The sequence below is a fragment of the Meles meles genome, chromosome 1 (genome assembly GCF_922984935.1).
Source record: "Meles meles chromosome 1, mMelMel3.1 paternal haplotype, whole genome shotgun sequence".
In the NCBI taxonomy this organism is placed as follows: domain Eukaryota; kingdom Metazoa; phylum Chordata; class Mammalia; order Carnivora; family Mustelidae; genus Meles; species Meles meles.
In genome coordinates, this window is record NC_060066.1 from 716,580 (window position 1) to 729,016 (window position 12,437).

A 12,437-nucleotide genomic window follows, 5' to 3' on the forward strand; every position below is an offset into this window, starting at 1 on the left:
GCCGGAAAGCTCCGACTTGCAGAATCAGACACGGAAGAACAGGGCAGGTTGCGGGGGGCTGGAGAGCTCGGCCGCCCCGCGTTCCGAACGTGCCCCCACTGGCAGCGACAGGTCGAGCGCCCCGGGGGCGGGTAGGAGGGGAGGGGGAACGTTCGCTTGGACTGAGAGACCAGCGCAATGGCAGACTCATTCCTATGATGTTGGGCAGAAACGGCAGCGAGTGCACAAGGGAAACCCCCGTGTGAAGGCAGCGCCGAGGTCATCAGGGTCAGATGACCACAGGCAGCAAAGTGCAGATGGTGCTCTTGGCCAAAACGGGTTTCAAAGGAGCCGGGGTATGTGCAGTAAAAGCGGGGAGCACTCCTGCTCAGATCGGGAGGGAGGTGAGGGCTGCAGGGGCTGGTGCTCAGGGCACAGGTGTGCAGAGAAGACCCGCCTCCTTCCCCCAGGTGAGAACTTGGATCTGTTGTACTTTTGTTGGAGTCTGAGGCTATGTAGGCCCAAAGGGCTCCTAGGGTGGAAGGGGCCATTCGGTCCAAGCCATAGTCGGGAAGATGTGAGGCATGACCCCCACGTCACCATGGTGGGCCCCAGATGTGCTGGCAGGAAAACAGATTTCCGTCACCCTCCAATGGCATGGCTCATTATGCCAAGCCGCACCTCAGTGCTCAGCGGCCTTGAACCCATCCTGGCACACTCCCGCCCCCCACCAACAACTTCTTTGGGCTGTGACTCTTTTTTTTTTTTAAGTTTTTTGTTTTTTTTTTAAAGATTTTATTTATTTATTTGACAGAGAGAGATCACAAGTAGACAGAGAGGCAGGCAGAGAGAGAGAGGGAAGCAGGCTCGCTGCTGAGCAGAGAGCCCGATGCGGGACTCGATCCCAGGACCCTGAGATCATGACCTGATCCGAAGGCAGCGGCTTAACCCACTGAGCCACCCAGGCGCCCCGGGCTGTGACTCTTGAGACTGCAAGCATTATGTCCTCACGTGTGGGGGACAGTGATGGTCCCTAGTCACCCCCGGGTGCAAGCACCAGGCCAGGCTCTGAGGGTGTGGAAGCGCCGTGGGAGATCAGAGTTCAGCACACTCTGTGTGGGTTTTATTCTGGGAACGGGGGCGTGGGGTGCAGATGTTCAGTCCCCTAACAGAACAGAGACCTCACGTACATGCTGTCGAACCACACGGTCCAGCAGTGTGTGCACATCCCGGGCAGCCCGGGCAGCGGCCTCCAGCACCTGCTCCAGGTGGTCCTCGTGGAGCCTGGCGTCCATTTCAAGCAGCGCAATCTGGCCTGAGGCCGGCAGCAAGGCCAGGGCCAGCTGGGGACCGCCAGCGGCCTCTTCCACGTGGCTGAGGTCTGCCAGGGCTGTGCTGTCCACAAAGCCAGCGGAGCAGGCACACACGAAGTCCCGCATGGGTATTCCCGCGTCCAGCACTGCCAGCGTGGCTGCGTTCACACAAGCCGCGTAGGTCCCACCGTCCGCCTGCAGCACCTGCAGGAACCCCCAGTGGCGTCCGTCCATTAGGCTCCTGACCCCTGGCTCCCCAACCCACCTCGCCCCCGCCCCTCTCCCTCCCTGGGCTGATGGTTGTTGCTTGCTCACCTGCACGTATATGTCGATCTGGGAGCGCGGGTGCAGCTGGGTAAGGATGGCCGCCTCGAAGGTCTGACGCAGCTGCAGGCCCATCTCACAAGACTTACGGTCCCCGTGGGGTCGCCGCTTGCGTTCACCTGTGCTGAAGGTCGCGGAACTATACTGACAGTTCACCAGGGCCCTGTCTGGCAGGGCTCGTGCTCGGGAGCCCCGGATCTGGGGGAGGAAGGACACATAAGCCGGGCTCATTGCTTCCCAGCTCCCCCTCCACCTTCCTCTGGCTCAGACCCAGACCTCCGCTTCCCTCTCACCCTCCTACTTTACCTGCAGAGCAGCCTGCGGGAGGGCTGCGTGGCCAGGCTCCAAGCCGCCACCCGCCCGCATAGGATTTCTCTTAACAAGGCCTCCCCGTTTCTTCCCTGCCTCGTGCCCTCCCAACCGTTCTCCACTGGTAGCGAGAGCTGGTAGGTTCGCAAATACCAAGTCTGACGCCGTCTGCTCTGCGGCCTCCCAAGCTTCCCCACCACCTGCGGCATAAAATCCTCAAGTTTCCCTGGTCGACAAAGCGGCGAGTTGCTGCTTCCCTAGAGACGGCTGGATCCCACTTGGAGTCCTTCCTCGTCTCCCCACGAGCAGCCCTTCTGCCCCGCAGACCCGCCTCGCTCGTCGCCACCCCCGCGCTCCTCCCTTCTCCGGCGATGGAGACGAGGCGGTAGAGCCGGGGGGATTCCTTCACAGCCCCGTGCGCACGGAGTTTACGGCCCACGGAGGCGTCCAGCGAGGGGCTCCCCGAACGGACGCCCGAGGTGACTGGGTAGGGAGAGGCAGGGAAGCGCGTGGCGGCAGCGGAGGGGCTCGCCACGCGAGTCAGGTGCATCCCCAGGACGACGCCGGCGGGTCAGCCCGGAGGGGAGGGAAGGGGAGGGGGCGCGCCCGGCGCTTCCGGAACAGCGCGGGTCGGTGCGCCGGAGGGGAGCGCGGCCGGGCGAGCGCTGGGGACGCGCCGCCTCACACTGCAGCGGCTCCGGCTTTGACTCCGAGTGCCCCGCGGTGACCCTGAAGGTGGTTCGGGCGAACGGAGGCGCGCGCCGGCCGGGCCCCCAGAGGCTCAGCCCGGCCCCGAGGCCCCGCGCGCCCCACTCGCCTCGTGCGGCCCGTAGACCACCGCAAGCGCCTTGGTGTTGCCTTGCTCGATGTAGGCCGAGCCGTCGGCCTGCGCGAACACGCCCATCCGCGCCTGGATCTTGCGCAGCTCGCCAGCGCGTCGTCCGTCGACGCGGTAGCCCTGGTCCGACAGGAGCTCCAGGCCCGCCATGACGCCCGGCCGCGCGCCGCGCTTCCGTCTCCCGCAGAACTACAGTTCCCGGCGGCTCTGACCCGCACTTCCGGCCTCCCGGGGCCCGCGGTTTCCGGCGGTCCGGCCCCCCACTTCCGGCCCAGGAGAACTACGGTTCCCCCAGGGAGCCCGGCGGCCCTACTCCCCCACTTCCGGTCCTGGGAAACTACGCTCCCCCGCGGCGCCACTTCCCTTACTTCCGGCCCCGGGAATCTTCGGCGGTGCTGAGCCAGGGGAGGAAGACTGTGCCTGCGGCCGTTCTGGGCAGCTGTCCCACGGCGACCAGAGGTGGAGACTGCCTCGGGGATTACCTGCCCCCGTCGCGCCCCTTCGGGTTTGTCGTGGGGGCAAGTTCTCGTACTCCCCAGGCTCCCTCTGGCTTCCACCGCACGCGCCTGCGCCCCGCTGGCCCCCCCCCTCACCTAGGGCCTGCGCCTGCGCCGGTCGTTCCCGCCCCGCCCCCCACACCTGCGCCTGCGTCCGCCTCGCTCCGCTCGGCTCCGCCCCCCGCCTGTACCTGCGGACCCGCGGGCTCTGGCCGCCGGCTCACCTCTGCGGCTCGGCCTGCCAGGAGGCTTCTTGTGGGTCCGGTGGGCGGGCGCAGCTCCCAGGGAGCCGCGTCCTGTCGCTGATGGTTTCTCGTCCTTCTGCAGCCATAAATGCACTTACTCTCCCGAGCTGAGGCATACATTGTGTTTTGTCCTTACACTTTGTCCCTTAAAGATACTGACGAGGGGCGCCTGGGGGGCTCAGCGGGTTAAGCCTCTGCCTTCGGCTCAGGTCATGATCTCGGGGTCCTGGGATCGAGCCCCGCATCGGGCTCCCTGCTCGGCGGGGAGCCTGCTTCCTCCTCTCTCTGCCTGTCTGCCTACTTGTGATCTCTGTCAAATAAATAAACAAAAAAATCTTTTAAAAAACATAAAAATTCCTCTGGAAACTTCCTTTATCTCTAAATCCCAAGATACGTGGTGGCCATCATCGCCCCAAGCACACACGCACCGAGATACATCGGAAAGGTCGCAGGACTGAGTTTTCACGGAACAGTAATGCATGACCTTCTCCTCGCAAGAGCTGCCCCAGGGGCCTGGAAACCTTGTTCCCAAAATACCTGGGAGGCCTGCACTCTCCCTACCCCTCCCAAGTGGGAAGTGTATAATGGGCCCCTCCCCAGGACCCCAGTGCAGCTCTTCCTGCCCCCGGTCCCGTCCCCGGACTTTAATACAACCACCTTTAAAAAAAAAAAAAAAATTTATTTGACAGAGACAAATCACAAGTAGGCAGAGAGGCAGGCAGAGAGAGAGGAGGAAGCAGGCTCCCCGCAGAGCAGAGAGTCGGATGGGGCTCAATCCCAGGACCCTGAGATCATGACCTGAGCCGAAGGCAGAGGCTTTAACCCACTGAGCCACCCAGGTGCCCCTAAAACCACCTTTTGGCACCAAAGACATTTCAAGAATTCTTTCTTGGCCAGGTCCTTCCAACCCTAACGTCTTTCCTACATCACTATCTAAAGAGAATATGAGGGGTGCCTGGGCGGCTTAGATGGTGAAGCTTCTGTCTTTGGCTCAAGCCATGATCTTGGGGTCCTGGGAGTGAGTCCTGCCAGGGGATCTCAGCACGTAGTCTGCTTCTCCCTCTGCCTCTCCCCTCTGTTTGTGCCCTCTCTCTCCGCCAAATGAATAAATAAAATCCTTAAAAAAAATAAAAAGAATATGAGCTTGCATGTGTACAATACAAACTATGCATCAGTATTTTTTAAAGATTTTATTTATTAGACAGAGAGAGAGAGAGATCACAAGCAGGCAGAGGTGCAGGCTGAGAGAGAGAGGGAAGCAGGCTCCCGGCTGAGCAGAGAGCCCAGTGCGGGGCTCCATCCCAGGACCCCGAGATCATGACCTGAGTCGAAGACAGACGCTCAACCACTGAGCCACCCAGACACCCCAAATTTTTATATGTTGAAGTAGACTTACAGGATCCTGGGGGTCGGGCTAGGATTGCCTCTTGCCTTTAGCAAAGTGTCAGCATGGAGGCAGATGAGCCCCTAGAGGAAGGTCACTCTGCCTGTTCCAAGGACTTGTCAGTCGGTTCTAGGTAGTAGGAAATTTAATAATTTCTCTTCTGGGGGGCACCTGACTGGCTCAGTTAAGCGTCTGGCTTCGGCTCAGGTCATGATCCCGGGGTCCTGGCATCGAGCCCCACATCGGGCTCTCTGCTCAGCCGGGAGTCTGCTTCTCCCTTGCCTGCTCAGCCTGCTGCTTCTCCTGCCTGTGCGTGCTCTCTCTCTCCCTCTGACAAATAAATAAAATCTTTAAAATAAGTAAAGAAATAAAATGGGCCTCGTTCCCCTTCGAGAATGAAGACAGGCTCGCTGCTTGGAGAACGGGTCTAGCCGGGCTTGTACGGCTGTTTGTCTCGTGCTGGGTAACCTCAGTCACTTCGAGTAACAAAACATAATCACGTCATCAAAACATAATCACGTCTCGCAGTCCTGGGGCTTGTCTGGGCCCGTGTCGGTTGTTTGCACTTAGGATCTTCCCTGCTTGTGCTCACGGCAGATGGTGACAGCCGTGGTCCTGAGGGCTTCCTCTCCCACGTCCTCGGTGATCAACAGTCTTCGGCTATTGATCCGGACCTCACCCGGCTCTGCGGGACGGCGGCAGTGCATGGCCCGAGCGTGCAGCCAGTGCTTCCTGGAAGGCGACCTGTAGCGACCTCAAAAGACAACAAGGTGGACACGTACGGTGTTTTAAGACCAAGCCTCGGAAATCGTATAGTGTTATTCCCAGCAGCCTCTGTGGGTCGAGGTGGTCACAAAGTTCTGCTCAGGCTCCAGGGGAGGGAACACCGACCTTGACCCTCAAGAGAAGCAGGACCAACATCAGGACATGGAGGAGCAGGTAGGATGGACACACTGTAGCCGGCGAGAGCCCAGTCCTGCCGGCACAGCGTCCCCTTCGAGGTCCTGGTCTCCGAGATGAATGCAGTGTGAGGGCGGGGAGCCAGCCACGGCCCTGCCCCTGCCCCTGGTCTGAGGCCCTGATGGCCGGTGTCCTCTGGGACTCTCCACCTGCCATCTACCCACCCTCAGATCTTTGGCTGGTTATCGGGGGAGCGTCCTCAGCAGGACGTGTTGTCCCCGTTCTAATCGGGTCAATGGTTGTCCACTGGTGCGTGTGGGAGTCCCGCAGGTGTCCCACACTCTCCTGCCCCCGCTGCAGAGCAGTGACACGAGTCGCCCGGGACAATCCATGATGCTGGTCCGGGGCCTAAGGAGCCCAGGGCCCAAAGTGGCCGGGTGGTGGCTGCTCCCCTCAGGCCAGTGGAACCTTTCTTGTGTCCATTGGTGGGAGTGACCCTCTGCCCCCGGAACTGAGACCTCCAACCCGGCAGCAGGAGCACTTCAGCGGGCCACTCCTGCCCCCTCGATTCTCTGACCCTGTGTTGTACCCATGGGCAGATCCAGGGCCGAGGCTCACACGTACGCAGATTTGGGGGCTACGTTTGGGACCCCAGGACCACTCTGGACTCGGCAACTTGCTCAGAGGTGTTGATCTCGAGCCCGAGATTTATTACAGAGAAAGGACAGTGATCCCAATCAGTAAAGGAAAAAGGTTCATGTGGCAAAGTTAGTGAACCAAACACAGCTTCCAGAATCTTCTCTACACAACACATTACCCCCCCAGCAGCCAGGGGTGACAGCGTGTGGGGAGACTCCATACCGAGGGCATTTGCGGGGGCTGGGTGGGGAGGCGCCTTCCATCTGGCACGTACCCCGACGTCAGAGGGCTGGGAGGAAGGCCAGAGCACGGGGCAAGCCGTACTTGTTTGCACAGATCAGGCTCGGTGAGCCACTCCTTGGGAATGGCGGGAACCGTCCCCAGACTGAAGCCCCCAGGGACCAGCTAACCCCAGCACGATTCACGAAGGAGAGCGCTCTTAGCCCTGCTGTGTGCCTCCTTCCTGCAGAGTGTGTTTCCCAAAACAGAAGGTGAAGTCGTGTCCGAAATCAAGTGACCAGAGTGAGAAAGGAAACCCTAACACGTAGCGTGAATTGTTCAGAGTTGAGCAGCATCACGAACATCACAAAACACAGGGAACCCACATAACGTCGTGAATTATCCTTCTGAAATGTTTCTCTAACGCGTTTTCCATATGCTTTTTGGATGCACGCTCTGATGGCCCGTTCGGGACCCCCAGCGAGTGCCGCTGGTGGAGCGCGTGACTGTTGATCTCGGGGCTGTGAGTTCGAGCCCCACGCTGGGTGTGGCGACGACTGAAAATAGAATAAAAAGATGCAACAGTGGTGTGGTGTGTGCGTACAGAGAAGGGAACGCGGTCTCTTTTCTAACATGTTCGATTACAGCTTATTTTTACTGTAGCTTAGAACAGTTGTTTCAGGGACCGGCTCCTGTGGGTAACAGGGTGTCAGCTTTTAGGACACTTCAGTCTGAGGAGCCCTCTGTCAAGTTTCGTGTACATGTGAGCCCTGAGGTTTCAGGGCCTTTGTGGTTTTCTTGTGTGTGACTAAACGACCTTGGACATGTTCTGAACTGGTGACACCCATTAGTCAACTCCAGCCGCCCACGGTGCCCTGGCGCACCGCGTCGCGGGAGGCTGGTGTGTCCCTGGGGGCAACAGCTTAGGGACTGCAGGAAGTGGCTGTTCCCAGCCGCTCCGGCTACTGCAGCACGGGGGCGTCGCCGTGGGAAGAGCTTGAACGGACCGCGATTATTTTGCTGTGGCAGATTTTACAAAATGTGGTCTTGTAAACGCTCTGCCAAGCCCCCCCGCCCCGGGAAGGGGCTGTGTGAATGAGGGGTGAGCCTCTTGACGTCCCGGTGAGCCTGTCCCCAGAGACCTGACCCCTGAAGACAGCACAGACATATCCCAACGGTGGCCCCCGGCAGAGGGGCTAGTAACCAGCTGGGAATGTGACGTGCAGGGCCCTCCGCAGACTCTCACTTTTCCATTAGGCTGATGGGGGACTCGGGAAGATGGTGAGTCCCATGTCACGAGCTCAGCGCTGCAGGCCCCTGGGGCTCCTCTGCCAGGCCGCCAGACTGCTTACGGGGGACCCCTGTAGAGCCACCCTGTGACATTTACTGCCCCTCCCCCCACCCCCGTCTTCGTTGGAAGCCTGGCTTCCTAGCACCCAGTCTTCTAGGAAGCTTGTGGATATGGTTGAGTTGAGATGGGAAGACCGTCTTGGCCCTCGACGCCATCACGACCGTCTTTGAGAGATGGAAGCGGAGGGGGTTCGGTTACAGAAGAGAAGGCGAGTGACGGCGGGGACAGAGACCGGACGAGCACAGGGGTACGGCGCCCCGGGAATTCTCCCCCGGAACCTGCGGAAGGAACGTTCCTGTGAACACCTCGATTTTGATCCCCAAGACTCCGCCTGAGCTTCCGGCCTCCACAGTGGGACGCGCGCGGTTCAAGCCTTCAGCCTGTGCTGAGAGCCCTTCCGTCCTCCGTCGCCGAGAAGATCTCCCCGTCCCCGACATCCCACGGTCAGCGTCCGCGTCCAGGCCGCCTCCTCCTGGGGGCAGCGTGCCGGGGAGGCGGGTGTCCGGGCGGGGGGAGCATGGCAGGCCTCGGCTCGTCCTGCCAGGCGAGGCCCCCCCGCCCAGCGGCTGGCCACGGGCCCTCGGGGTGCAGCCTCCGGGACCGGAACCCGGGCTGGGAGCGGGGAGGTTCTGGGCCCAGCGCCAGGCCCTGCTGCAGACCTGCCACCCAGACAGCAGACTGCCTCCCACAGACGCCGCGCGCCCTTTGGTCAAAGTCCAGAGTGAGGGGTCACCGAGCCATCCCGCAAGTCCTGGCCCGCAAGGTCAAGGCTTGATGTAGGCTGTCACTTCAGCCACATTCTTCTGGTCAAAATAAGGGACAGCGCCGGTTCCCGTGCCCAGGGACGGTGCCTGGGCTCCTTTCCTGCGGGAGGGCCCTGAGCGTGTCTCTGTGTGGCAGTGGGGTCGGCCGTCCACGCGTCCTCTGGCAAGGCGGGCGCGCCTGCTTCGGCCGGGGGCGGAGGGCTGCCAGGGGCTGGGAGGGCTCAGCGCCCGTGTGTCCACGCAGGGTCCCCAGCTTGGCCTCGGGGCTCCGGTCCGTCGGAGGACAGCGCGTGCGTGGTCCCTCGCAGCCCTGCTGCTCCCCGGTGGCGCTCTGGCTCCCCTGCGCGGCGCCCGCGGTGCTGCCCGGTGAGTGGCTTCCCACGTGGGCGCCTAAGCCGCAGCGGGGTGTCGCCCAGGTCCCGGCCGGCCGGGCCGCACCGAGGAACTGGACCTCAGCGACGGTCAGAGGGGACCGCCTCTCACCTTGAGGACTTTTCTTTTGATTGAAAGGGAGGTAAAATTGGTCGACAACCTCCTGTGTGAGATTCCGGTCTGCGACCCCGTCTCACATCTGTGCCGCACAGGGACCCCCGCCGAGAGGCCAATCCCCGCCGCCACCGGCCGGCGACACGCTTGGCCCACTGCACCCTCCGCACCCCGTCCCGCGCCTGGCTGCCAGCCGGCCCGTCTCCCTGAGCTTGTTTCCGTGGGTGCCAAGACCCCACGTGCGTTTGTCTTTCTCTGACTCACCGCAGGCGCGGGCACAGCCTCAAGGGCCCCCCGTGTGGTGAGAAACAGCAGTGCCTCATTCTCCTAGTTTCTGGCTGAGTGATGCTCTCCGGTGCGCGTGTGCGAGGGTGCGCGTGTGCGAGAGAGTGTGGGTGTGAGCGAGTGTGCATGAGTGTGGGAGCGCCCGAGTGTTGTGCGCCCGAGTGTGCACGAGCAAGTGTGTACGCGACTGAGTGTGTCGGTGGGTGTGAGCCAGCAAGTGTGCGGGTGAGTGTGCAACAAATGCGTGTGCGAGAGTGTGAGTGTGCGAGCCCCACACCCTCTGTCTCCCGCTCCGTGGCGGGCGCCCGGCCGTGTCTGACCGATGTCGATGACGCCGCTCGGAGCACACGGTGCGGACAGCGGCCGGAATTCGTGATTTCGTTCCCTCGGTCGAGCGCAGCGGTGGACAGTCCGGGTCACGGGGCATTTCTAGTCTCACTTTTCTGAGGACACTCCGCGCTGTTTTCTACAGCAGTCGCGCCAGCGAGCGTCCGGCCGACAGCGCACGAGGGTTCCCTTTTGCCCACGTCTCTGCCAAAGCCTGTCCTCTGCCGTGTTTCGGACACTCGCTGATCTAACCGGCGGGAGGGGACTGTGGAGGCCGAGAAAATCAAGGCCATCCCACCTCAAGTTTAGCCGATGTGGGAAACGGAGGCAGAAGAAAATCATGAAAATTCCTCACCTACGGACAAGCCCTCGAAACAGGCAGAGCGGCTCTCCCCTGGGGACTCAACTGCCCTCCCCTTGAGGTTTTGCTAAGGACAATCCTAGCCTGACCCATCCCCTACCCCGACAGGCCCGACCAGGATCCTGTAAGTCTACTTTAACAGTTCCTTTATCTCTAAACCTCCAAGATAGTGTCGAGAATCATTCCCAAGCATATGGCCCACGGATATACATCTAAAGGGTCTCACGAGAAGATTTTTATTATTGGTAATGAATAACCTTTCTCCCAACAATAACTAGCCCCTCAAGGTCCTGGAGACCCGCTTCCGAAAGTCCTTGGAGACGTACATCATCCCTAATCCCCTTTGTCCTCACCCACCGCCGAGTACACCCCTACTCTGCCTTTAAAAACTCGGACTGTAGTCTGGTTTGGGGGCTGCGTCGGGAATACTTGGGCCCAAGCTCAAGCTTGTCGAATAAACCCTCGTGCGATTGCATCGGTGTTGGCTCCTCGGTGGTCTCTCGGACGCGAACACTCAGGCACAGCAGTGACATCGCCTTGTGGCTTTGGTTTGCATTCCCCTGATAGTCACTGATGTCGAATGTCTTTTCCTGTGTCTGTTGGTCATCCGCATGTCTTTGGAAAAGCGTCTGCTTAGATCCTCTGCCCGTTTTTTAATCAGGTTGCTTGGTGGTTTTGTTCTTGTTGTTGAGTTGTATGAGTTTTTGTGTATTCCGAATGTTGACCCTGTATCGGATGGGGGACCTCTCCTGTTCAGTACATTCCCTTTTCCTTTCCGTGATGGTTTCCTTTGCACACAGCAGGGGGAGAGGCAGAGAGAGGGGGAGAAGCAGACCCCTCGCTGAGCAGAGAGCCGGACGCGGGGCAGAGGCTTTAAGCCACTGAGCCCCCCCAGGCGCCCCTCGTACCCATGTCTCTTTTTGTCCTGCGTTGCAGAGGCTCTGCCCGTCCAGTTCGGAGGAGGCCCCTCCACATGCAGTGGTGAATTTGTCGCATCCTTGGAAGGAGGCGAGTCCGGACCTTCCACGCCTCTGTCTTGTGAAGAACTTTCTTTAGCATTTTTTGGTAAGGCAGGTCTTCTAGCAGGAAATTCTCCATCTTTGTTTGTCATGGACTGCCTTTATTTTACCTTAATTTCCCAAAGATCACTTTCCAGAATTTAGGATTCTTGCTCGAGTCACTGAGGGAATGAGTGGAAGGGTTGTCTCATTGTTTCCTGCCCTCCATTGGTCCCGTCGAGAAGTTACGTGTGATCTTACTGGGTTTCCTCACGTGCGAGAAGTCATTTTTATCTTGTGACTCTGGAGGTTTTCTCTTTGTCCGCTAGTATTCTGACTGTGACGTGCTCCCAGAGACCCACCACATCCTTTGGCACATGGCCCCTTCCGCAGCAAACAGTCTCCCTTGCATGGAACGTCTTTCGCACTGTGATCTCTTCCTCTAGGAAGACGCGCCTTCTTTCAAGGGCCCACCTGATTCAGTACGTCTCATCCCACATAATCTCCCTTTATGCCTCCTATAAATATGTATAAATAACCTTATTGTGGCTGTAAAACCCATTTCTTTCTTGGATTAGGCGGGGTATGTCCATGAGTACAGGCGTCCTTGGGGGCCTTTGACTTCTGCCTGCCACAGTCCCGCTCTGAGAGGGTCTGGGCTGGAGGCTCACTGCCCTGAGCCTGTCATTCCTTTGAGCTAAGGTCTCTAGTCTTGGCGGAGATGCCCTACTCCATAACCCTGAGAATCGGGATAGTTCCTAGTTAGAGGAACTCTTAAACTTGTCGTCATGTCCATGGGCAGTGGCCGCCCGTCTCCCGGAACACGGCTGTCGGCTGTCGGAGGCGGCGCCCTCACGGCCGGCGCTATGGGGACCCCACCGCCTCCCCAGAGCTCGCGTTCCCAGAGCCTGCGGGTTAACAGGTGGAAACCGCCCCGAGCGGACCCGAAAAAGGAAATGACGATGTGAGATAAATAGTCCTTGTAACTAAGGGAAGGACAGGCAGGGACGGCAACAGCACAGAGCCCCCAGTTAGAAGCGCCGGGCTGGGGGAAGGACGTCCTTCATGGCCTCGAACCTGTCAACCCCACTGCTACCCTTAGGCGGGTTCCACGCCATCCGGAATCTGCTGTCTTCAGCCCTTTCCCGGGGTCTCCCTGCTGCACGCCCCGCCCTCTCCCACGACGTTGTGTCCTCGTCTCCACCGCCTCCCCGAGGG

The 12,437-nt window shown here is 60.0% G+C and overlaps 1 protein-coding gene across 2 annotated transcripts; it reads right to left on the reverse strand.

The window, feature by feature from the left end:
* Nucleotides 1–828: 828 nt before the first annotated feature.
* EXOSC4 (exosome component 4) lies at nt 829–3,122 on the reverse strand. 2 transcript variants are annotated; one of them, XM_045982215.1, is made up of 3 exons: nt 2,743–3,122; nt 1,608–1,814; nt 829–1,496 (listed from the first exon to the last, which is right to left on the reverse strand). In XM_045982215.1, exons 1-3 carry the CDS (start codon nt 2,911–2,913, stop codon nt 1,137–1,139), a joined length of 738 nt encoding a protein of 245 aa, XP_045838171.1. In that variant the 5' UTR covers nt 2,914–3,122; the 3' UTR covers nt 829–1,136. The 2 variants fall into 2 exon arrangements, with proteins under 2 accessions (XP_045838171.1, XP_045838179.1); XM_045982223.1 differs by lacking the exon at nt 2,743–3,122 and adding an exon at nt 1,923–2,731.
* Nucleotides 3,123–12,437: the final 9,315 nt, after the last annotated feature.